We start from the raw sequence: 27,238 nt of genomic DNA, 5'->3' as shown, positions 1-27,238 counted from the left end.
ATTTCTGAAGCTAGCTGAAGTTCAAGCTGTGGTGGTGGCAGCGTGACTAGGCTGAAGTTTGTGTGTTTGTGTGAGTGTTTGGTTGTCAGCTCCGTACAGAGTGCTTCTGCTGACCCAAGCGTTTCTGTCTCCTTTGTTTCAGGGTCGTCTCCCCGTGAAATGGATGGCTCCAGAGGCTCTCTTCGACCGGGTCTACACGCACCAGAGCGATGTGTGAGTTTGCACAAACTAACCGTCACATACCAACTGCCCAGTCGCGTGTAAGCGAGTGCACCGGCGGAATCCGGGTGTTGAAATATCGTGACTGAGCGTGTTAGCATCAACCGTGTGCGAACATGGAATCATAACATTCCCTTTCCAAATATCTGCGGTTCACCTGATAACCCCCGAGGTTCTCGCGTATTAGCCGCGGCGCATTCCTGCATTTGTTCTTTTAATCTCTATCCAACGACAGCAGAGAGAGATAGGAACACAACAGAGTCCCGACATCTTAGTGCTGTTTTATCAGTGAAAATCCAACCTGCCCCAGAGCAGGAGGAGATAAAGAGGGTCAGTGGATTTATCACAAGGTGTTCCCTCGGGGCACTTTCCCCACAGCACTTCAAAAGGAATCTGGGCAGCAGAGACAGTTTTCACAACCTCTGATTGCCTCCGTGTTGGCCACGATCAAGAGAAGAAAGGTGAGGAGGCGAGGCGGCCTGCCTTGCAGTAGCTGTAACATACCACCCCCCACCCCAAAACGTCTTCTCAACCCCCAAGCCCCGCCGGCTACAGCCAGACGCCGTGTCCCCAGCACAGCCATCCAAGCCAAACACAGGCCCCTGTCAACACTGGCTCGCCGTGTGATTACACTAGACTGGGAACAGGCCGAGGGGAGAATCAGGCTTCTCTGTTATTTCAGCAGGTCTGGATTACACAGTCAATCCTCCCGCCAAACCTCCTCCTCCTCCTTTTATACAGTAGTCGCTCTGAAGCCAGTTTACTCTCACACACCCTGGGGGACCTTGACTTTTGACTCGCAATGATTTCTTATTTTTCCCCCTTTTTTTTTTAGGAAATATGATGGCGAATCAATTAAAAAAACAATGAAAAAACTGTAGTGCATATTGTTTCTCCTGTCAGATTCATGCTTGTTGAAACCCTCCTGGCTCATTTACAGCTGTAAAGGCAGAAAACACAGTGGCAACATTTGGGAGCCATTTTTATAGGATTTTTGTCCTTTCGCACATTTTTCATTTTTCAAGAAAACGTGTAAGTCGTCATTAACATCACCAGTTCTCTTTTCGACTTCAAACACCAGAGTTATTTAGTGCAGATAGAGGCTCAGCCAGCACTGCGGCCGCTGCCAATGTCACGGAGGTGAGGATTTTATTTTGGACAGCTTCGGAGGTGTCAGCCTATAAAAGCTGCAGTGGAGAAATCTCACTGCAGCTTCACAGTGACGCACTAGCCCATTAAAAGCAGGGAAGGTGGGGAAGGTGTGGGCCAAAAGCAGCTGGGTTGTAAAAGCAGGTATGATTAAGACTAAAGCTTTTGGCACTGACACGTTTGCAGAAATGATTTTAAAGGGAAAGAAACTTACCTGTAACTAAATAAACGAATTAATGTAAATGTAATGCTGGTAGGCTTAGAGCAAAGATATGGTCACAGATAGAGTAGATGCCATTCTTTTCATTTAAGCCAGGGGTGTCCAAACCCAGGCCTCGAGGGCCGGTGTCCTGCAGGTTTTAGATGTGTCCTTGCTCCATCACAGCTTTAAATGGCTAAATTTCCTCCTCAACATGTCTTGAAGTTCTCCAGAGGCTGGTAATGAACTAATCATGTGATTCAGGTGTGTAGACCCAGGGTGAGATCTAAAACCTGCAGGGACACCGGCCCTCGAGTCAATATCTTTAGATGAAGATGCAATTCTAAGTCCCCCTATGAAACATTTTAGCACAGCTTTTCCAAAAACCAAGGCTTGCTTTGGATTAAAATTATTAGCCCCCATGATGCTGATACTCAATTGTATATGTCCTCCTGAGCAGTCCCAGCCTATTCTTCTTTTGTGAATCTCTCGAGCTCCTCCAAACTTCCTGCACAGACCCTGGTCGTCAGTTCACCCCACAGTCAATGACACTCACTGTAGACTTCACCAGGACTGGGACACTCCTCAGTGACGTGTGTTGCTGTTTTCTTTCAAAATCTTCACATATCCTTCCTTTATGATTCCTTCTACTGTGAACATAATACTCCCACCACCGTGTTTGACTGTGAGGACGGTGTTCTTGGGGTTGTTCGCCTCTCCCTTCTTCCTCCAAACACAAGCAGTGCCTCTATGATCAAATGGCTTTATTTTTGTCTCATCTGACCAAAGCATGTTTTTCCAGTATGCAGTATCTTCCTCCAGGTCATCCTTAGCATAGTTGAGTCTGGGTTGATGGTTTCTCTTCTGCAGAAGTGGACTTTTTCTCGCAGTCCATTCCTGTGCAGAGTTTGTGTGCGATTGTCTTCTTTGCGTTCTGGTGTTCTGGGATTATTTGACACTTCTCTCAAAGAGTCTTTGAAATCTTCTGCTCCCTACCTCTGCCAGGCTCGTTCTGTACGGTGTGGCTCTCTTTGAGTTTCTTGGTGATACTTCTCACTCCAAATCTTGACACTTGGAAACCCTCTGATAACTTTTTATGTCCACCTCCTCTAAACCAATTCCCTTTTTGTTGGCACGATGCTTTCACAGCGACAGCTAAAATCCCTTACTGAAGTTTTTATACTGTATATAAATAGAAAGATACATTTTACAAGCGTTGAGCATTACAGAGTTAAAGCACATCCTGTAGTGGTTTATGCTATAGCTCAGTAAAAGTAGTATGTTTAGATATACTATGTTAAAAAGACACATGGGAAAAAGCCTTTCAATAATTTTGCACTTATCTGCTCACAATATTACTCAAAACTTCTTTAACAAAGTCGGTCATTATATTGCGACGCTGATATATTCTAACAGCCTTCATTTTCTTAATTTGACTCATGCCGCTGCTTATATGAGTGGCTGACGTTTATTAATGTCTGCTGTAAGAATACACGATCAGTGGTGTGTTGATTGGTATCATGTGCAAATATTCTTTATTAAAAGTGTCTACAGGACTGAAATCACAGATGGATACCATTCGTCAGAGTCTATTATTAGCCCCAGAAACAGATGATGTTGTTTTTCCGTATAAGTCACGAAGAGAGTCGGTGCTGAATATGAAAACAGCAAGAAGCAATGCTTGGGCAACAAATAAAGCCAATAAAGTTGTGGCTGACTTTTCATTAACGCTCGTCTCCAACCACCTAGCACATGCAGTACTGCCAGATTGTCAGTAACAGGTTTGGTATGATTGGTGAAGAGAAAATCCAAGCAAATAACGAGTTCCCCACTAACGAAATTAGTAGTGGCAGCATGGCCTTTTTGCTACTAAGGCAGCGTTGTTCCTCTTCGTCTGTTCGCACATGTACTTTCAGTGGCTTTTCATCGCCCAACAGGGCTGATTGATGAACACATTTGAAGTCGATAGATATTGCCACAGCTATCATTGAACCAGCACACCAAATGCAGGATTATATTCATTCCTCCCCAAAGTGATTATCCTTCTAAATCTCACTAAATCAGCCATCGGTGATGCTTGCATTGAGATTCCGAGACTGTCAGCTCCCGTTGCTGCAGGTGCCCAAATGAAGTGTTTATATCTTCATTGCCTTCTTCTCCTGTTAGTCACCTAATAGCCTGTGAATATTCATTCCTAGCAACCATCAATAAATATAAGCAGCCTCTCTTTTCTGCTCTTCCTTCTGATTCCGACTATCCTGCTGTGACACTGAACACCTGATTTGTTGACATGTTTCCCTCTCTTTGAATATTGATGTCTCTTTTTCACCACAGTCGTCTCTCAGGCTTTCATCCGACTCTCTCCCTCTCTGTCTCAGGCGTGCGCCGTATTCGGATTTAAGACCAGCCGGCTAAGCCAGTGTAGCGGCCGTTTTTTTTCATTTATTCACCCTCTGGACCAGAGCGCGGATAATTAGATTAGACCTAGCGAGAGCTGCAATAGAAGGAGGGGACTCATTCTGATTCACTGGACGAATAGCCAAACAATAGTATGCTGAGTTAATAGACTGCCCGTTATATGATTACTGTCCCTCATTTTTTAGACATTAAGAAATAATACGGGGGTTCATTGGAGCTGCTGCCACCGAGAGACAAAGAAAGAGAGATGATGGCTTGGTTTAGATAGCAGCTGCGCTTTAACGCTAGATGCTGTATAATAAGTTTTCCCATTTATCTCTGCTTCTCCCTTCAGGTCAGGCCTGTGTTGGTGTTGTGGAAACATCATTATCTGCGTCCATAGTTAATAGCTGCCTATTTACCACAAGATTTTTGTGCACGCTTCGTTTTTTTGTGTTGTTTTTTTTTCTTGAGCCATCAAAACAACGAACTGATGATTACATCTCCTTCTTTCGTTTACTCGTCTTATTTCTTGCTTGAGGCAAGAGAAGTAGATTTTTTTTGTTTGTTTACAAATATTGACCAGCTGTCTGAAACAATAAGAATTTCAAATGGATTTTTTCAAATTGAGTGCAGTTAACATTACCGAGGATCGATTTTTCCTTCAAACAGATCGATCGGTGGACAGAGCGCATCTGTGTGAACTATGACTGCCTTAGACCGCGGCGTCGCTACGACCTCTGATCTATATTCCTCGTGTGTTTGCGCTGCTGTTTAGGTGGTCTTATGGGGTACTGCTGTGGGAGATCTTCACCTTGGGAGGCTCGCCGTACCCAGGGATCCCAGTGGAAGAACTCTTTAAACTGCTGAAGGAAGGACATCGAATGGACAAGCCTGCCAACTGCACCCATGAACTGTAGGTGTCTGCATGAGTATAAGTGTGTTGCCTTTGTTTACAGGAGGCTGTCCAGATGAGCCAAACAACAGCAGGTTACACCAGGGCCCTGTTATGTTCCTCAGTAATATTCTGTTTATCTGTCATACTGTCATACATTTGCTGACATTCCCAGAAAGCCATAACTTTATACCTCTTTTTTGAAGTGTTTTTTGTTAGGAGGGTTTCGATGTTTTAATGAGTTGTTCTGTCATTAAAATACTGTATTCATAATATGTTTGTATAAGGCAGGGGTGTCCAACTCCAGGCCTCAAGGGCCGGTGTCCTGCAGGTTTTAGATGTCCCCGTGATCCATCACAGATAAATACAACAAAATAAAATGATATGATAGGACGAAAACTGTGGTATTTTGTAAATATAATAATAAACAAGAATTTACTGTGTAATTGTGTAACTTTATTAGCAGCGTCCCCTTTTGAAATGCGCCAACAAGAGAGTAACGTCCTCCTCTCTGCCCCTTAATGCTCTCTGGTCACTATGGTAACACGTAAATATTTTTTTCAAAATAAGACACACAACTACAACACGGGAAAAGATCCAGGGAATCCAAGTTAATGATAAAAAAAACCCTGAAAACCTTAAATTTCACACCCGAGTCTCGTCTCTCACGGTACCAAACGACGGCCCGGGGGTTCGGACCGCTGTTGACCCAAGGTGATATCTAAAGCCTGCAGCACACCGGCCCTTGAGGCCTGGGGTTGGACACCCCTGGTATAAGGGAACCAAACAGCTTGTTGGCCCTGTACAATATAGATATGAGATCATTTTCAACTGTGAATCACTCAAAGCTAAGAATAAAAATAAGGAGCTGGAAATGAGCCTAATAGGGACCTTTTGTGTTATGTCTAGTCTGCTAAAAAAACCGAAACAGTAAAAACAGTCCATCTAAGACCGGAGAATGTAGTGAACGAGATGCAGTGTGACTAAATCCTCGCTGTTGGGATTCCAGGTACATGATCATGAGGGAGTGCTGGCACGCTGTGCCATCGCAGAGGCCGACCTTCAGACAGCTGGTAGAAGATCACGACCGGATTTTATCAATGACCTCCACAGACGTAAGTCTCCCTGCAAAGCTGCAGAACACACACAACACCAGAAATAAAAGCACACGCAGCTTATTGCGTCACCCAACCATAAAAACACTGCTAAAGAGTCGCAATGAGAGATTCTTTAGATGTTTGGGTGTATTTTTAAAGTTGCATGCGAGTGAACAATGTAAAGCAGCATAACATTTCCAAAGTATTTCATATTCTGAAGACCTGGAATAATACGCTAAACTTTTTTCCAATCATCTGACCACCAAAAAGTGAAAAAGTTTGACTGTGACACCAGAGTCTAACCTCTGACCTCTCCTCTGACAGGAGTACCTGGACCTGTCGGTGCCCTTCGAGCAGTACTCGCCCACCTGTCAGGACTCCAACAGCACCTGCTCCTCAGGGGACGACTCCGTGTTCGCCCACGACCCGCTGCCTGACGAGCCCTGTCTTCCCAAACAGCTTCCCAGTAACGGGGTGATTAGGACATAAAACCTGTGCCGGAGGAGGTCGGACATTAACCTCTTCTCACAGTTTGTGACAGAAATATCACCGCTCACTGACTCAAGCACCTCAAGATACGGAGAGGGACAAAAAAGAAAAAAAAGAAAACTCAGCATGCAATACTTCCACAGTGCTTCAGCTCTTTTTGATTTGTCTTAAACTCTCGGACAAAGCTCTGTTTCGTGTTTTCTTTTTCTCCTCATCCCCACGAACTCTCTTTAAACATTGAAGGATTTTTTTTTTCTTGCCGTTGAACCATGTTTGTGTTCTTCTTTTCAGAAATGAAATTATATTTTTGTACTCGGGCCAGTCTTTTGTTACAGACAATCTGTGGGGTGAAACCATTCCGTGCCTACTGGGATTAAACCTCCTGAGACTGGATTTAGGAGGAGGAAATGAAGGGCATTGATGAGTGACTTGTTGGTGATCCAGTGGGTGGGGGTCCTCCAATTTTCGGTTTGTTTTTTTTTACTACACGGAGCCCTTTTATCGCAATAAAGCGATCTGAAAGAAAATTGATGAACGAGATACCAGCAAAGCCAGCGTGAGCTCAATGACAGGATTTGTTCTTCCGCAGAGTTACTAGAAGATGTTCAGCAACAGAGAGGATCACGTGAGCGTTTCCTCGTGAACGTGTACGCCATCATCCGCATTTTAGCTTCCTGGGAAAAAGAAAAAGTGATAATCATGGAACAAATTTTCCTCATCAAAGATGAGGCAAAGCTTCAGGGCCATTCAGTAATAAGAACAGCGAGGTTATGAGGGGTTTTTTAAAAATGTATCTACAAAGTGATTTATTGTAAATATATAAATGCAAATATGTATCATAATGCTGTCCACAGCCGTGTACTTAAAAGACAAAAAATGACATTTTTTTAAGATATTGTTTTAGGATTGGAAACTTTGCAATCTAGGAGACACTGTCATGAACGTGTAAAACACTTAATCAGAAAAGGTTTATTTGAGTAATTAACGTGTATATTTGTAAAGATATTTATAGACTTAACATGTGGTTCTTAAGTTCGAAAGGTCTAGTTTAGGATTTTTAGTACTGTACGCAAAGATTTCTATTTCAATGGGTTTTTTCCTTTTGTTTTTGTAACTTATTTTACAACCAAACTGCGATATTATTTTCACAACTGGCAGACTCCTCTGGTTTCTGATCCATCTTTTTATTGGTTTGTTTACAGTTTAGAATGTATGACACGAAGATGATTTGTTTTGTTTTGTTTTGAGAGCGAGAGAGTGCGATTTGACTGCCGGAGGAGGACTCACGAAGGCTGAAGGCTCCTGCTGAGGAGAGCCGGATGTTTCCAATGAGTTCTGAGTTCTGGTTTAGAAAAGTTAGCGTTTGCCGTATCAAAGCGACGATTCACTCTTGCTGGGCAAGAAAAAGCAGGAGATGCGTACCGGGGAGACCTTCTAGTACTTAAACACATATTGAACATCAACAACAATGACTAGCTGTGAATCATAAGAAGCCTTCAGACCCTTTGTAAGGGAAAAAAAATCCTCCTGTTTGGACTGTTTTACTGTTCAGGCCATGAAAAGATTAATGTGTTTGCTTCTATTATTTCAGTTCAATTTATGTAATCACCAAATCACAACAGTCTTCTCGAGGTGCTTTATATTGTAAGGTGAAGAAACTACAATAATACAGAGAAAAACCCAACAATCAGAGCGAGCATTTGGCGACAGCGGGAAGGACAAACTCCCTTTTAACAGGAAGACTTCTGCTAGATCCAGGCTGAGAGAGGGGCAGCCATCTGGATCAATTGTTCTTCCAAGTTTTGGCATTATAGTCATTTTTTACATCTGACCACAAAGGCTGGTGTCAGAGTAACATCTCACCTGCAAACATGAAGGTGTTAGTCTGTATTGACAGTTTTCTGTAGAGGGTTAGGGTTAAGATTAGCAGCTACGATGAGGGTTAGAAATGGGCTTCTTCATGTGTAATTGTTAAATGTCACTTGTTTCGTAGTCTAAAAATGACCAAAAAGAGGAATTCAAGTTGCATCGCCTGTAGCTGGTGTTGTTTGAAAAGATTTAACGTAATTATAGGGGGATTTTTTTTTTAAACATGCTTCTGAAGGCTTCAATTGCTTAACTCGTAAAGGTCACAGGGTCAGCGCTAACAAGCTTCAGTCTCAAAACTCTGAGCGCCTGTGTACACTTTCACGGATGAAAAGATCAGCTTGAAGGCAGAAATGTAAAGCTGTTGTCCTTTTGTGCTTGAGTGTGGGGGGAAAAAACACTCTGCCCAAACGCTTGAGATTTTATCGCTGCTCTGTAGTATTAATACTGAAATGAAGGCATGCTGTGCGACTTACAGATCACACGGCAACAAAAGAAACTATATATACAGTATATATATATATATATATATATATAAATATATAAATATTGGTTTGTTGAATGAGACTCTGTGGTGGGTCCTTCTTCAATTTCCATTTGTTGAGAAAAGTGCCAAATTAGTCTTAAAAGTGTATTTTATCAAATTCTTCATATCTCTGAACCAAATACTGCACTGGTGAATGTAGGCGGGCAGAGGTTTACACGTGCAGGGAAGGATCATGGGATTTCCAAGATGGATGGATCCATCTTTTTATTTTGTTTTTGTTTTTCTTTCTTTTTTTTAATGCAGTCATCTGTCTAGCCGACTCCTCCCTCCCCCAAAAAAGCAAAAGCGTTGAAATGTTTACAGAATCTGTTTTCAGAAAAGTCACAAAAGGGAAAGCGACGTTCAAGTGGCATTGAAGGGTTCACTAACACATTTTACTCGCTGCTAAATGGAAAAGGTGCAGACACGCCGCTCTGCAAAGGCCTCGCTTCAGTGTGTGAGATGACTTTAAACATGTGGTCATCCCTCACCTCACCTGAAGTACTTTAAAGTGTGAAAATTCATATTTTAATTGATTGCTTCACTGGTAGAGCACTGAAACAAGGCCTTTGCATAGTGAGCAGCCACACAAAGTCGTAGTTATTTCTGTTTTCAGAACAGTTTTTGGCCCAAATCTGTAAAGTGCCTGGAAATAATTTAGGACATTGGTTCATTTTGATCACATTTTGAATGTATAATTACCAAAATAAAGTTCTCACTAGAAGCGGGCAACTATTAGCCTGATTTTTTTATTTCGTTTCTTTCCCAAGTGAACAAAACAAACAAAAAAGGCACTTCGGTAAAAGGTTGGATGGATCTAATGAAACAGATGATGTTTTGTTGTATTTATTCTTCCATGCTGGGTAAAAGCTTTCCCTATGGTGAGAGTATTTTTATTCTTAACTATTTCAGTTTTTCAGTGTTGTTATTCATTAAAGAGCCAGAAGAAGAAGAAGAAGATGATGATGTAGAGTAGTAATTGTACTAGATGCTGATGCTCCCCATCAGGATTTGCTCCTGGCATAGTTTATCTTTTATTTTTCATGTTATTTCTGTGTCCATGTCGAGCTTTTTACTCTTGACACTGATGGGCTCTCTCTGTTTCATCACTCTTAAAATGAATGTGTTGTATTTAAGACGTGTCCCATTTTTGGCAATAACCAGGACCTCGTTTCCACGGTTTTGATTTTGAGTCATGTGATTTCAGCAACCTGTCAAACACATCTATTAAAGATAATAAATCTTCTATCAAATGTGACGGTGTTTCACAATTCAAATAAAATCGGAATCGGGAGTTTTAGTGGAGACGTTTCCGTATTATTGTGCAGAAGTATCTGCGACACATTAAAAACAACACATATATTTGAGTGAATATGGTTGCTTTGCTACTAAACTGAACAACCCCCACAGCCTCAGCAGGGAGCGACTCTTACTGTACTTACAGTCACGCGTTGACCTTTAAACGCTTGCGGTCACTGCTCGGATTTATTTATTTATTCTCCCGTTTCCGATCAGGAGGGGAGGGAGAGGGGTGTCATCTTAAGTATACGTCTTTCCTTCCCTATATTGCACAACTACACCCAAACATTCACGTCCTTTCTCACGTGGATTGTTTTTTTTCAGTAAGTTGTCAAGCAGCTCCGCACTATTTTCATTTTTCTCTACGCTTCATATAGTTCTAACCTCGCGATGAGTTAGTCCAGCATAATTTATAGTTTGAAATGCGCTTTTACGTTGCTTAAGTATGCACGAGTAGAGCTGTTTTGTAAGTATCGTTTTCATGCATTTGTTTTATTGCCGCCATTTTGCATTCTGCAGGGTTTGTTTGTCGGGGGTTTTGTGTTTTTTTGCAAAAGTTATCCTCAGATTTTTTTTTTTGTTTTCACAATCCCGCACTATTTATTTTTCCTCCCTCTGTATTCATGTTTCTAACATAGAAAGGTGGAACTAACCATTTGGCATTATTTGATTTTTTTTTTTTTAGCGTGTGTGTAATTCATAGCTTTTGTTGTAACGTACCTGTTCTGCTCATGGTGAATCCTCTGTAACATTCCACCATCACACCCCCTCTGAGCAAACAAAACAACTTTCCACAACTCTCTCTTTATGTCTCTCTCTCTGTTTCTCTCTCTCTCTGTGTCTCTGTGCCTGACAAACTATGCTGTCAAAAAAAAAAAACGTTTTCAATAAACAATATAATAGCATTTGCTGTCAGCAGTGTGTCTGTCGCTAAGAGTATGAATTTGCAAAAACAAACTGTTCCTGTGGCAAAAAACGAGTCAAACATTAAAAAAACCCCAGACAGATTTTATGATTCATGGTAGAAGTTTGGAAGTGTATGTCAATGAAATGGAGCTAAAATACCACAAAAGTACAAATGTCAGCATGTTTGTTTGCCCGCTGTCTCAGGTTGTTTCGTCTGAACGTTGTCAGTACAGACGCAGATTGCGGGACTTTTCCCTTCTACGCAAACTTACATAACTGAGGGATGAAATGCAAGACTTTAACAAAGACAAAGAAGTTGCTGCAAAGAAACACACTCACTGGAGACTTTACTACATCCATGTCACTAGTACCCAGTTCAGCCTTATTTTGTCTTCAGAACTGGCACAGATTCTTCAAAGTCCTGGAAACATTCCTGACAAATTTTGCAGACTTGTCGGTTTACGTCCATGATATAAATCTTGTTTTCTACCACATCCCAAAGGTGGACTGAGACCGGATCACTGCGAAGGCCAGTTGCATTCAGCGAAGTCATTGTCATGCTTGAGAAACCAGTTTAAGGTAATTTGAGGTTTGTGACATGGTGCCTTATGTCAGGATAACACTGTGGTGTAAAGGACACTGTAAGCGATGCTCATTTAAACTGTGGCATTTAAACGATGCTCACGGGGTCAATTTGATGGCAACTTATCAACGATGAGGTAGCCATCATGGGGTAGCCAAGCTGATTTTACTCTAAAAGGAAACATAATTTACAAAATGACTATCATGCTATTTTTTATTATGAGATCATGAAAACAAAAATGTGTTACAAACATGAAAAGCCAACATTTTTTGTCATTTTTGTCACTGATTTCTACACAAATATACTTGTCTTTGCATACAGAGGAAAATTGGCCAACAAAGACTTCAGCATTAGATATACTCAGTTTGTAGGGCCAACCCTTCAGGCCGTGTCACAAGCATGGCTAAAAATAAATATCCATGCATCCATCCTCTTCCATTTATCCAATTCAGGGTCACGGAGGGTCTGTAGCCAATCACAGGTACAATAGGTCGAGAGGCAGGGTACACCCTGGACAGGTCACCAGTCTGTCGTAGAGCCAACACATAGAAGCAGACAACCATTCTCACTCACATTCATATCTACGGGCAATTTAGATTAACTAATTAACCTAACCTCACTAACTGCATGTGCTGCAACAGTGCTAACCATTGCACCAGCGTGCTGCCATACTGTCTTTAGCAATACCTAAACACGGTTTTTCAGTCAAGTAAAAAGCAACTACAGATAACTGTCGTTACTGGATGGTATTGTTTCCTTTGATTCCCGAATATCTCCATCGACAAGTGGACACATTACTGTGTTATTATCTTATTTAAAGGAGCTTGAAGAGAAATAAGAGACCGAGCGTTTATGCCACTCTGCATAAAGAGGCTCTTATATGTACAGAGGAGGATTATGGGAATTCGACCAACACAGAGACACACTTCCGTTGTCCAGCAACAATGGCGCTGCAAGTCAAATGCTGATTGATTAACAAGCCGAGTCAGCAAACCAAGGATGCCGAGAAAAGACAGTGACCGCACTGGTTATTGTGGTGATATTTAATTTGTAATAGAGTGCGTCCAGTTAGCTTTATGACAAAGAAATTCTTTGTATATTATGACCTCGTCTCCTCCAAGGTAGGGGCTAAACTTAAAGGTCCAAAACCAGTACATGCAGGTATGTAAATCAGCTGAATGTGAAGATGTGTTATTACAATTTAAATACAATAATTAATTGTTTTCTTCAGTAAAATGTGTATATTATCATGACATGGTATGTGTACAGCATGCAGAGAGGGAAACTAAAGATGCTGAGAATTTGAATAACACCTTTAAAGTGCAACAGGAAATGCAGTGAGCAGAGATTTTGTTGCCCCAGTTCCTGTTGATTCTGTCACACAGTGAACAAATTAGCCTCTCATAGCATCTTAACTGCTCTTTAATCAAGTAAAGTCTTTGCCTCTCTGTCTTTGTTTGCTGAGCATGGTTCCACGCCCTCCCTCGCCGCCTCACTGGCTGCAGCTCAGTAAATGGCTGGTAGGAGGGGAAGATTTTTTTCAGAGGGGTACTGAAGGCACGGCCAGGGTGGGAGGGCAAAGCTGGACAGTGACAGAGGGAGAGAGAGGGGTCTATGTATTCAGGCTTTTGGCCCTCAGCCCGTCTCAAGTGCGTCCTGAGGGGAACATCCTGCCCCTCGTTGGAACTTCCTCAGCCTGCTGAAGTGGCCCATTCATGGAGGTCTTGTGAGGGGGGCTTGTTTTTGCTGCTAAATGGATGTTTCTGTTTCAGAGGTGTTTGTGCTACTGGACGCTTTCCACTCCACGCCATCCCCCAGACACACATACTTACGCACACACCCTCTACCCCCACTTTTCTCCTCCTCCTCCTGTTGACTTCCCATTTCCCCTTCTTCTCCTTCTCCTTTTCCCTTCTGTTTCTCCTCCCTGCTCTCAGCTAACTACAGTCTCAGCTGCAGTTCATCAAACTTACACTCCCACTTTAGGCTCCTGTTAGACCTTTAATCCACCTCTCAGCACAGGAGGAGCTGGAGTCGAGGAGGGGTAACTGCAAAGCAGATATAAAGGGATGGATACTTGTTTCACTTCTCTAAAGCAGAAGTGGTGAGTCTGCTAATCAGCCAGCTACACATCTGTATCTTTTCATGTAAAACAGTGCACATGTTATCAAGTGTAAAATGATGAGAAACAGTTGCTTCAGGAAAAAGCTGCATTAAAGAACTGCATCTGTGGACTTCCAGTTTGGGCATCATTTACGTTTTGTTCCCTGAGACTGTTTAATCTGTGAGTCTGATAAGTGCTGCCGTCACATTAGGGGAAACAGTGGTTGGAGACAACAACAAGATCAAAAGTGCAATGAACTTGCCATTTCTTTGTCTTTCAAATGGCTGCTTTGAAGTCAACTTTGGTCACTCAAGAAGATAAAGCAACAATAACACAGTCAGTCTACTACGTGTCTATTAGTTTGTGATTAAAAACGGTCATATTGGTCAATTACAAGTAATCTGTCTGCAACAATATGGTGACGAACGGCAAAATCTGTTGCCGTCTACATACAATTTATTTTTCTGTGAATGTTCTGGCAAGACATTCAGAATCTCGCCAGAACTTCATAAATGTGAAAATAGTGATGTAGTTACTGTGTGATGGCAAATTAACTGCAAAATGGCATAGGCACTTGGCAAGCTTTCTGTTATATGGATATATAAACAGAATAGAACCATTTGGCAACCAGCTGAATTCAGTCCACTGTTGCAAAGAGATGTTGCACAGAAAAGTTGCACTCATTGGCACAGACTGACTCAGACTGTAACGAGTTGGCAGTCTTTCTCCATTTATAAATTAGACAATTACTCATTAACCTTTTCCCACTGGTCTGAGACCAGTCGTGGTCAGTTTGAAATGGCTATGACAGGTTGCCTCTCACCAGGCAAGCTCTGCAATTGCCTTGCTATCAAATATGGCTGCACAGAGCAGCGAGCAAAATCTACTGAGGAGAACTTTGAAATGTTACTAAAGCCCTATGATAAATAAATCATTTAGCCCAATTACATTTTTTTGCAGGTTTCCTATTTCAAAGGAGGCAGAAAGTTACCCGACATCAGGGCAATCTACCATGGTGACAAACCCTTGAAACTTTTCAAGAATTTGAGGGAAGTGCACCTCGGGATTGTTGGTTCACTGCCATGGAAACTGCTGACATTGTGAGTGTGTCACTTGGTTGATTCTTTGTGCCGTGGCTCCTGACTTCAAAGAAACAGCAGCGTCATCAGGCACGGGGATGCCCCAACCTTGATTTTGAGCATCATCACTGGTGTTACGAGTCGGTTGTACAGCTATGACACAGCTACCAAACAGAAACAGAGCCCATAGTCTCTGAGGAAAAAGAAGGCACACTAGTTAGGAAGGCAACAAACACATGAATTTGTACTCGAGGGTCAGTTTATCAAACCAGAGTTCTACTGTTGCAACAAACGCGCTCGTAAAAATGCACTGAGTGGCAGCGCATTAAAAACACGGATTTTTCCAAAACAAAAACACACAATCGTGCTCTCCGTCAGCTGAGATTTAGCTTTTCATCTTCCTCAGAAGAAGAAGCTGGAACCATCTTTCTCTAAAACTTTGCATTAAAAAAGGACCCTGCAGACTATTAGACAATTCTGCACACAGCTGTTTCTCTGGCAACACATAAAACCAGTTTCATTATGATGGATTCCAGATGTTAGAAAATGTTGAAAAGTTTATGTTGTCAAAAATTTCAATAGAATCGTCCTTTCAACAACTAGAGCAGTCATGAGGCAGGTCTTTGCAGTGCATGTCAACGCTCATTTAAATACCCAGGGTTGTCAATGAGCCCTCACAAATTTGCAAAGCTGAAGTTGAAGCAACCACCTTGAAGGATTAATTAAAGCCTCGGCGTAGGCCCAGAGTAGCTTCTAGCCCCCATCTTGAGACTGGATCTGTTTAACCCAGAACAGGCTAAATCTAGAGCTATTTTAAGACAAGTCTTTGCAACTAGGCTTGAACCTTGCCTGTGAAACCTTCCCAAAAAGAGATTAATCACTGCACAGAAAATATTCAATACGACAGTCAGATTAGTTCACTTGCCTCAAGATTTGAAGGAGACCACTGGGAGTCTCTAAAAGACACATGAATGAAAATAGCATAATAAGTCATGCAGTTACAACGTTGCAGTGGCTAGCTACAGCATGATTAATCCCTTTCACGTAAATTAGCTCTGATAACTAATATTTAACAAACGTGAAATGAGTACAGCAGCAGAACTTTTGTATTTTTGTCCCTAAATAATGAAACCCAGGGAGACCAGGAGGAAAGTTTTCTGGAAGATTCTCAGACCTCCTGACAGGCCAAACTGAGAGGCCTCGCCCGTGCTGAAAAGCTTGACCATTTTTATCGCTGTCTGGCTTCATGTGCTGCCAAAAAGTTCTTTAATTGTTTCCCATTCAGTCAAAGCCACAAAGCTTCACAAAGCGTTCCAGTATATACAAACTGTGGGTCTTTTTTTTTTCCCTTTTTTTTTTTTGCAGGCAACTGAAAATAATTGCACGTTTCAGGCTGGCTTTGAAAACGCAGCCTTATGTGTTTCGCACAGTTTGACTGTGAGTCAACATTGGGAGGAAAATCAAAGATGTCTGCGGAGCAGAGGGACTGTTTGTCTCGTCATGAGGTCTCAGTGTCTGTTACATACGCTGTGTGCCTGTGACATTAGCATAATGTACATGTTTCTGCAAAATTTTTTGAATTGTGTGTGTGCGTTTATCTGTGTGCATCCAAGTCTGAAACACTACATGCGTGTGGGAGACTATAAGAATGACAGTTTGTTTTGTGAGTGCGCGACTGAGTTCCTGAAACTGGACCTTGGTATGTTGTCACTGTAAGTGTGCCAAATCAGCGATTAACTGCGCTCCCTCTGAGACAAGCGTGTAGCTGAGTGACATTTTGAAACAGGTGTGTGTAAAACAATCCGGTTTTCAGCACTCCTTGGAGAACTGCTGTCCCACTGAAAAGCAGGAATAGACTTGATGATAGTTTAGGGACCAACATAGGTTTGTCTTAGCTAGATGCCCTTCTAAAAGCTGGCTTCTAGAGTGGCGGGCGCAGAAGCAACAATTGGTTAAAGAGGTAAAATAACTGTTTAAGTGATTAAAGAGCATTAAATGACAAAAAATCAAGAATCTGTATAATATTTCAAACAAATTCAAATTTAAGTCTTACTGTGTGACTGAACGTAGCATAGATTTCGTTTTTGATTGTGTTTTCTATTTCAGGAGAGAAGCTATCAGAGCTCCGCCCACAGTGCTTGAGGGACAGGTGATAATGAGGTAAGGACACACAGCCTGAACTTAGCTCATTGTAAACAGGGGTGAATGGATGGCTGGAAGGGTTTTTTGTTTTTGGAGTGCACAAACATTTGTGTTGGCATGTGTGTTGATCTGCCAGTGCAAAATTACCGATCATGATTCTGAAATTGCATTGACCGCATTGTTTGAACTGTGGAGAACTGTTTTGTATTTTATGTCATACATTATGTTTATATGACGAAGTATAAAGAGAGGCTCTCAGTCTTACCACAGAAAAAGTGTGTCATCATTAGGACAAAAGAACATGTTGTACGTCTCCAAAACTCTTGGTGAATATGTACTAACCAGTGCTTTGTTTAAAATGGATTAACTATTCAAGTCAATTCAGTTTTATTTATAGAGCGCCAAATCACAACATCAGTCGCCTCAAGGCACTTTATATTGTAAGGTAGACCCTATAATAATACATACAGAGAAAAACCCAACAATTATATGACCCCCTATGAGCAAGCACTTTGGCGACAGTGGGAAGGAAAAACTCCCTTTTAACAGGAAGAAACCTCTGGCAGAACCAGGCTCAGGGAGGGGCGGGGCCATCTGCGACGACCGGTTGGGGAGAGAGAAGGACGACAGCATAAAAGACATGCTGTGGAAGAGAACCAGAGATTAATAACAACTTCAGTGCAGAGAGCACAGTGCTAATGTTGCTAGCTGGGAAAGACAATACGTAAAATTCACATTATTTTTTTTAGAAAGCTACACACTATTTTTGTGAGGAAAAAAACTAGCTGGTAGCTGTCTCACTAGAGCAATAGATAAGCACCCAACAACTCCAAAAGTCTGTTTAGTAACACTTTCACCAAAGTGACCAGTGGTGGACTGCCTGTCCAGAGAACCAGGACATTTCCCAGTGACGTGTCAATCATTTTGGCCTGCCATGAACAGTTAACACAGTGAGCAACAGCAAAGGATGCCATTGATTGACATATGGCAGGGTGATACAGTATGTTCATCAGATGTTTATCTACGCAAGTGGTGTCCACTAATTACCAACCATCAGCTACAGTGATATACACTGAGCAAGTTGCTTCCTGTGTGACCCCATCTGTATGTGCTATTCCTAGTAAGCACTATAGCTTCACTTTGGATACTTTGAAAATCCAGTGTTCAGGTTAACTGGTTTGTACCAGGCCAGAAGCAGCTATCCACTGCTGCTAACGCAACACCCACAAAGTGTTGTGTGATACATTCTTTCCTTGCAATCCCAACACTAGCCAAGTAAAAGGGCAAATAACACTTAGGTAAATTAGATTATGCTTTTGTATAAGAGCAGCGTTCTGTATATTTTTGTGTAACAGTTTTCCGTGTGATGTGGCGTCATTATGTGGAGCAGTCACAGATATCCACACTGTGTTCATCAAAGCTAACTTTTTTGTGTGTGGAACCTGTTCGGTTATCTTGCTCTCCACAAACATGTGGTTCTTTAGTTTTGTTAGTGTTTGATGAGGTAATGACCAGTTCCTTTGTTCTGTCCCAAAGGCTCTTTCCAGTTGAACCAGATGCAGCAGAAGTCAATATGTGAGTTTGTAGCCATTACCATGTACCTTGCTTGCTAGCCACAATGTTTTTAGGGGTGGGTTCCCATTTCTTTTGACACTGTTTGCTCCTAGGCAAGGAGGTAGTTTGCTGTATTTCAATTTATTTTAGTTAATCTACCATGGCTGTGTTCCTTTGATGTGTTTGTTGGCCTGAGTTTGGCTTGAGTTCATCCTAAAGCTAACTTAAATATATACCTATGGGTATGTAGACAGGATTTAGGAAGCAAGTCGTTATGTGGCTGCTTGAGAGGATCAGTTACGTTAACTTTCAGGACATCGCTTCCCATACCTGAGAAAATACAATGAGCAAAGAAAGAGCCCAATCCAGCGTGTACATGTTGTGCACAGTATGCAAAGTACAAAGCTAAATTTAAATCAGATAAGGTTTTTGCAGTGCAGTAGCATGGCGGTTAGCATCACTATGTCACAGCAAGAAGGTCCTGAGTTTGACTGCCAACATCTGGCAGGGGTGTTTCTGTGTGGCGTTTGCACGTCCTCCACAGATTTTTCACTGGGGGACTCCGGCTTCCTCCCACAGTTTAGAAACGTGTCTAAATTGGCCATAGGTGTGAATATGAGTGTGAATGGTCATCTGTCTCTCTGTGTTAGCCTTATGTCAGAATAGCGAAGCTGCCTTTCGCAATCTTGCTGGGCTAGGCTCCAGCCCCCTGTGACCCTGATAAGGATAAGTGGAAGAGAATGGATGGTTTTTACAGGCAAAGTTGCAGAAGGTCTCCTGTTCTTTTTTGTTATTTCAGTAACACAGCACTGCCATATTCAGTCCCACCAAATCTTCCAAAATCATGAATCACTCTTCTTCTAATGACCAGGTACACATGCTTATTGTATTGTTGGTTACCGTAGATCCTCCAGTTTTAATAATAGAAGGGTGAGCGAGTTTGTTGATTAAATAAGCACTTTACTAGATTCAAAGTGACCCTCTTACAGGCAATCTCAACTATTTTTGGCTGCCTGTCCAGATTAAATTTAGCCACATGAATTATCAGTAGACTATTTGAAATCCGTCTGTACTACAGGAGGACGGCTGTTCTCTTACTCTCCTTGGTCATCCTCCTTAGAGAGATTAGGAATACCTTTGATGGCCAGGACTCCCTCAGCCTTTCCCATTTATGGAGCATCTGCTCATCTCTCTGGCCTTTTCTCTAATTGTTGGATTAATGGTTGACGGGAAGGCCCTGGTTGTTAAGAGTTGTCTCAGAGCTGTTTTGACAAGTTCACCCGTGATGTGCAATCATGGGGGGAAAATGCCTGTGTAGGTCACGGTATCACAACATTCAATAGCATTTATCAGGGTGGTTGAAGGGAGTGGAGGTTACAACGTGTTTGTGGTTCTTTCTTGTCATTTTCTGAAAGTGTCCTTGGTTATGTAAATACATTTTTGTGTGCTGTTTGAACTCTGATGTCTCACGTATTTGATCATTCCTGCACACATTATTGTAGCAAAGCACACATCAACAGACATGAGGATGAGTGTTGAAAAGTCAGCTATGATGTAAGATGTATTTCAACCTAAACTTGGATAGCTAAGGAAAAGATAGGAAAAGGAAAAGAAACTCACCATCTATCTTTAACCATCAGGTTTTCTTTATTGGTCACAGTTGCACCATTTGTGAGAGTAAAACACGCACACACCGATTCTTGTTTAGTAAACCGTAAAAGCATTTTGGTAGGCAATAACAGCTTCACAGTAACAGAAATGGAAAACTTTTAACCCATCAAAATACATTTACCTTATATTAAAACTTGCAATAGATAATTTCCATGTTCTCAGTATAGATCTACAGTTACGTCAGATGTTCATAAGTAAGTAAGAGTTAAGTTACAGTTAACTTTCCCAGGGGAGTCAGTAACTGGTGGCAGAAAGAAATGGCCAGTGAAAGCAGATTTATAGGAAACAACACTGGGGAAGTTATTATCCTGTTATTACTCTGTTGGCACTATATTGTACAATCAGCATTTATTTCATGATGTGTTTGATGCACTTAATATTAAATTCATGTATTAAAATGCCACCGCTGAGTTTTCCTTTCTTTATGGTAGCATTAAAGACCAAATGTGGTAACACCAAAGTTGCTCTGTTGTGTTGCGATCTGGTTACTGTGCAGGCCGATTTAAGAGAACTCAATTTCCATGTTTAAGCAAACCGTTTGAAATGATTAGAGCTGTAAGGCAATGCATTATCCTGCTGGAAGCAGCCATCAGATGATCGGTACGTTGTGGTTATAAAGAGACATGGTCAGCTCAGTTGGTACTAAGCGGCCCAAAGAGCACCAACAAAATTTCCTCACACTAACACACCACCAAGCAGTGGCCTGAACTGTCGTACATGGCAGGATAAATTCATGCTTTCGTGGTGTTTAAATTCCAACCCTACCTTCCAAATGTCAGAGCAGAAGAGACTCGTCAGTCCAATGTTTCTATTGTCTCATTTTGGAGAGCCCATATGAACTGTAGCCTTGATCTCAGAAGTAGCACCCAATGCAGTCTTTTGCTGCTGCCGCCCATCTGCTTCGAGGTTCAGTGTGATGCGCTTTCAGACACCCTCTTCTCTCCTGTCCTTTGGTCCTGTCAGCTTAAAGCAGTTTGACTATTCTTCTCAATCGATGATCACTGGATGTTTTCTGTTTTTTATACCATTCTCTGTAAACCCTTGACTTCCTTGTGTGGGAAAATCACAGTAGAACAGCAGTTTCTGAAATATTCAGGCCAACAACCATGAAATTCAAAGTTGAACATCCAGCCATCCCTCCATCATCTCACAAGCCTATCCCAGCTGCCATAAGGTGGGAGGCGGGGTACACCCTGGACCGGTCTGTTGCAGGGCTAACACTGGGAGACAGACAGCCATTTGTACTCATATTCACACAGATGGGTATTTAGAATCATCAATTAACCTAACCTCACTAACTGCACGTCTTTGGACTGTAGGTGGAAGCTGAAGTAAGAACCCACACAAACATGGAGAGAACATGTAAACTCCACACAGAAAGGCCCTGGCCAGATGGTGACTTTGAACCGAGTACATTCCTGCAGTGAGACAACAGTGCTGGCCTATGTTGCAAAACACACACATATATATATTTATGCACTGGTCCACAAAACTAAATCCGGCTGAGTGCACTCACAGGTCGATTGGTAGATAAGAAAGGAACATTTAAGCTGCACTTTAACTGGAAAAGAATGTGATTTTGTCTTGTAGCATTGCTCTATAAATGAAGCGAGACTCAAAGACATCATTGTTTAGTTTATTTGCCATGAAATTAGCAGTCATTAAGGCTGGGGAAAATGGTTCCACATGCGAAAACTGTCTTCAGTCTCACGTTCAAGGTAAGCAACAAAGACAGCTCTCTCACTCACATTCACTCTCCTGCCCTCACTCTTTTATTTTTATAACCTTAAGCTAGTTGCAGGTAGCCCCAATGAGAGCTCAAATCTCCCCTCTCACTAGACGTCTGACCTAGAAAGTAGCATCAATGACAAACTTAACAACACACTGCGCCAACAATACATCTTTTTCTCACCCACACATTTCACATTTTCGTTTGACCTTGCAGGATGTTTTGATCATCCACAGCAACGCACACACACGCAGAAACACTCGAGAACACTTCCTCCACTTTTTTGCCAGACAGGAATGAACATGACTGATGACACTAAGGTAACACAGTGCTACCAATGTGGAATTTAAAGTGAGCCTGTGAAACTTAGCTGCTACCATCAAGACAGAGCTCAGGAGGTCTGTGTATGTGGGGCCAGGTGGAATGTGATGGGTAGGAGGTGTGGATGAAGAGCTGTTTCACACAGTGATATGGGAAGTTTCCACAGAGTCTGACGCATCAGGTCAAATCACAGTACCTTGATGTTGTTGATTGTCATGTGGGATACATTTTTGACACCAAAAGGTAAAGCCTGGGGGGGAAGGAGGCATCACAGTTCGGAAAATTTAATCTAGCGTGAGACAGAAAAAGTGAATGCATTACCAGAGAAAAATATAATGATTTTTTAGATTAACATCTTTCAAATATAGGTGGGCAGCTTGATCCACAAACCAATAGCATCGTTACTAATGCTGATATCGGCATCGGATTACTTTTTTCTATCTACTAAGTTTAGTATGTAAAAATATACCTAAAATATGCATTAAAAAAATAGATGAAGCTTTATTTGTTGACTGTCACGTTGATTTTATTTATAGCCTATAGCACATTTAAACAACAGAAGCCTAAAGTGGTAAATGGACTGATTGTTATATATCCGGTTGTTCAGTGATGACACGACGAATCCTACTTCCGGGTCTAAAGTAGTCTGCGTTTAATATGGCTTTTGTGTTGTTAACATGTTTAATGTTATGTATTTTCTTCTATTTGATCTCAAAAAGCTCCTAAAACAGTCAGTGATCACTGTTGACCTCCCTCGGCTTTTATTCCCGCTAATCATTTATTTAAGCTCAGTTTTTAAAACCTTAGGATGTAATTACAGCCCAGCCCATGCAGCAGTATATGAATGACTAACCTCGTATTGTGGATGGATTATCTCAGTTGTTCTCCTGGCTGAAGTTTGGTCCTTTTACAGCATCCTGCCATGCGATTACATTTGTTCCTGACCACTGAGAACACTCACGTTAACTTTTATCGAGTGGAAAAAAAGTTAGCTTGTTTATATTATGCTAACATAGCTGTGTCGCTAGCGGTCACGTAGCACATCATTATATACCAGCTAGCCAAACTTCAGTAACCCTACAAACGTCACTGCTGTTTAGTTTTCTGTCTTCATTTATGTTGGAAGTGATAAGAAAGCTGTACGTTTTAATTTGTTTCCAAAACCCACAGTCAGGACATGCTATATTGTATTTAGATAGAAGCTAGCGAGCTAACTCCCTGCTAATTTCTAACTCCGTTAAATGTCATAAATTCCGTTTTCATGGATGCCTGGATGTTAAACTCAATTGTTACACCTGGTAGACAGAACTCTGATCATTTTATTAAAGATGAAAGACTTTAGACAGTTTTTCAACTCTCAATAATGCCATAGTGATCGTTGGATATATGGACCTGCAGCGGAGTTTAGGCCCAGACACGGCTAGTGACGTCAGACTGAACAACCGGATAGTGCTTTTCTACTCTCCCGGAGTACTTAAAGCGCTCTATTTAACATGCCTCGTTCACCCAATCACACAAGCACTTTCTTCTAAACTTCTGAGTGCTTACTAACTACATTCCTACACATTCATACTCCGATGGATGCATCGGAGAGCGACTTGGGGTTAGCCAAGGATATGTGACATGCAGATCGGAGGAGCCAGAGATCGAACCACTAACCTTCCGATCAGTAGATGATCTGCGCTACCTCCTGAACTATAGCCACCCCCAGCTTCCCCAAACTGCTTTAGAGACAAGCACATTTACATTCCAGGTGTCCAAAAAACACCCAGTTTAAAGTACCTGCAAAGCTGAAAAGAGTGGAGTTTTTTAATTATTGTGAAAAATAAAAAATTCTGTGATTCAGAGGTCAATAAAATGTGTTCAGAACTTGTAAATAAATTGTATTTCATTTAATAAATTATCACACACTGCTCTCCTCTACACAGACGGCCTTTATAGGTTAAAAGCATCAATATTGGTCTCGGCAGTGCTTCCCCTGTATTTATTTACGTCGTATTGATCGATACCAAAATGTGCAGTATTACACAGCACTACCTTCAACAGAACACTGTAAACTTTGAATCTATAAAGTCTATTTTCATCAAGTCCAAATGTTATTTTGTTGCGTTCTGACTTGCTGACTACAGATTTATTATCTTGTTTTAACTGCTCAGTTAATGTTGAGAGAATGTTTAAGGGTATTTTGAACTTATTAGTTTTTGTCTTAATAAATCAGTTCTTGACTATTTATGATTTCTTTTTCATTTTTTTCCTCAGTTTCATGTCTGCTTTTTTCTTTTCATACTAGGAATGAGCTTCTATAGCGAGCCGTATCCATCACAGTAAATTAAACTTGACTGATTACTCAGCCAAATGAGATGATAACTTTTATCTTGATATCAACAGATCTGTAGCAGAGAGGGAGGAAAACATCACCCCCTGTAGTTACCACAATGCAGTCATCAGCCAAAATTGTGTAAGGATGATGAAATGCACCTATTTATGCTGCAAAATATAAGAGTAGCTCATGTATTTTTCAACAGTGCGGCCAACTTGTTCTCCACTCATCCTTTTTATCTCTTCTTTTGGTTTGTAACTTAGAGAAACCACTCTTGTACGCCACAGCTATTAATTTACATGAAGCATCAGCTCTGACTGATCAAGTCACTGGTTTACGTGGATTTGCATGACACTTTTATGTAGTAGAAACAAAAGATAAAAAACAGCAGCATTAACATTTGTTTCATAGATTTTTTTCCTGTTCATTTAGTTTGTCACCGATTCTGTTCGTAATTTTTATGGACAGAATTTCTAGCTGTAGCCAAGTGGCGGAGGGTTTCGTTTAGGTTGTCTCAGAATCTCATCTCTGCTTTTTGCGGATGACGTGGTTCTGCTGGCTTCATCGGATGATGGCCTCCAGCTCGCACTGGAACGGTTCGCAGCTGAGTGTGAAGCAGTGGGAATGAGATTCCTCACCTCCAAATCTGAGAACATGGTCCTCAGCCAGAATGGTAAATGGACTGATCCTTATGTAGCGCTTTTCTACTCTCCCGGAGTACTCAAAGCGCTGTATACAACATGCCTCATTCACCCTTTCACACCCACTCATACATGCACAAGTGCAAACTAATCAACACTAACACACATTCACACTTCGATGAACGCATTGGAGGGCAACTTGGGGTTAGTATCGGGGAAGGCCGGAAAAGGTAGAGTGCTGACTCCAGGTCAGGGATGAGTTCCTGCACCAAGTGGAGGACTTTAAGTATCTCGGGGTCTTCTTCACAAGTGACGGGAGAAGGGAGCGGGAGATCAACAGACAGATTGGTGCTGTGGCTGCTGTGCCGCAGACCCTGTACCGGTCCGTTGTGGTGAAGAGAGAGCTGAGTGTAAAAGCGAAGCTGTCAGTTTACCGGTCAATCTAAGTCCTTACCTGGTCACGAGCTGTGGGCAGTGACAGAAAGAACAAGATTGGGCCTCTTCCAAAGGGTTGCTGGCCTCTCCCTTAGAGATAGGGTGAGAGGTTGCGCCATTCGGAAAGGGCTCTGAATAGAGCTGCTGCTCCTCCACATCGAAAGGAGCCAGTTGAGGTGGTTCATCTGGTAAGGATGTCTCCTGGGCGACTCCTGGGTGAGGTGTTCCAGGCGTGTCCCACCGGCAGGAGGCCCCGGGGCAGACCCAGGACAGGCTGGAGAGATTACCTCTCTCAGCTGGCCTGGGAACGCCTTGAGTTCAGCCTTAACTCCAGACTGAGCAGCTGCCTCAATGACATCCAAATATGGCTATGTTATAAGTTTTTCAAGGAAATGTATATTGTTAGGTTCCCTCAGCAGGCAGCTGTCTGGTTAGGAAAATTAGTTTGACATATTAGAAAACTGTATTATTAAGTGATCACTAATAAGCTAACAGAGAGTGACGAGAGTGTTGAGAAGATGGAAGGCATATTTTGAGGAGTAGTTGAATGAAGAAAATGAGAGAGGAAGACAAATAAAAGACAGCTGGAAAATCAGCAGAGGATTAGTAAGGAGGAAGTACGTCAGCCATGGAGAGGATGGTCTCTTCATAGAAGAGTGGAAAGGTGGTTGGTCCAGAGGACATACCTGTGGAGGTATGGAGATGTCTGCGAGGGAGGGCAGTGGACTTTCTGATCTGATTGTTTAAAACAACTTGGTGCCTGTGGAATTGAGAAGAAGCGTACTGATACTAAATTTCAAGAACACAAGTGATGTGGAGAGCTGTAGTAGCTACAGATGGACGTGGATGAGCCATAGGATAAAGCTACAGGAAAGAGTTGTTGAAACTAGATTAAGACTGGAGTTGACCATCAATGAGGAGCTGTATGGCTTCTTGTTGAGAAAAAACACTTTAGATGTGATGTTTTGCTTTATGAATGGTCAGCAAAGGACAGTGAACAAGGGAAGCGAAGAAGAGAGAAAGATAGTAGCAAGAGGGACAATGAAGGTGATGGTTCATCGTTTGGAGACATTGGCACTGTAAAACAGACAGGAAGCTAAGCTGGAGGTGACAGAGTTGCTATGCTTTGTTGGAAGTGACCAGGATGTAAAAGATTAGAAACTAGTATATCAGAACTAGAGCTCAGGTTTAGTGGCTTAAAGACAATAGTTAAAGAGGCAAGGATGAGATGGTTTAGACGTGTGGATATATTAGACAACAGATGTTCAATGTGAAGCTGTCACATAGGAGGGAAAGAGGAAGGCCATAGAGAAGGTCCACAGATGTAGTAAAGGAGAAAATACAGAGAGTTGGTGGGACAGAAGCTACAGGATGCGAGGAGTAGATGGAGGTAGATGATCCACTCTGGCGATCAGTGAAGAGAGCAACCAAAAGAAGAACAACTCCGTAAAATGGGGGACAAATGGCACCGGAAAAACAGTAAACATGGTAAAGGGTTATGTCATTTTTCAATACCTACAGCTCTGAAAATGGGTAAAAAAGAGGTGAGAAACAGCATTAACCGCTAAATTTGTAGACAAAGTCACCCTGAAGGCTGAACTTACCATAAGAAAACAG

The 27,238-nt window shown here is 41.9% G+C and overlaps 1 protein-coding gene across 7 annotated transcripts in view; it reads left to right on the top strand.

The window, feature by feature from the left end:
• The window catches only part of fgfr3 (fibroblast growth factor receptor 3), a 67,172-nt gene extending 56,131 nt beyond the window's left edge, over positions 1–11,041 (top strand). For all 7 annotated transcript variants that reach the window (XM_085258174.1, XM_085258171.1, XM_085258170.1 and 4 more), the window contains exons 15-18: positions 143–213; positions 4,743–4,880; positions 5,869–5,974; positions 6,281–11,041. In XM_085258174.1, the coding sequence (XP_085114300.1) occupies positions 143–213; positions 4,743–4,880; positions 5,869–5,974; positions 6,281–6,445 (480 nt within the window). In that variant the 3' untranslated portion in view covers positions 6,446–11,041. The remainder of the gene's footprint in view (positions 1–142; positions 214–4,742; positions 4,881–5,868; positions 5,975–6,280) is intronic.
• Positions 11,042–27,238: the final 16,197 nt, after the last annotated feature.

Source organism: Mchenga conophoros, linkage group LG19 (assembly GCF_057382185.1).
Source record: "Mchenga conophoros isolate Kocher_MC1m ecotype Shallow Benthic linkage group LG19, M_conophoros_male_GT1.1, whole genome shotgun sequence".
Classification (NCBI taxonomy): Eukaryota; Metazoa; Chordata; class Actinopteri; order Cichliformes; family Cichlidae; genus Mchenga; species Mchenga conophoros.
Note: the sequence above shows the minus strand (reverse complement) of the source record. Positions and strands in the feature narration are given on the sequence as shown.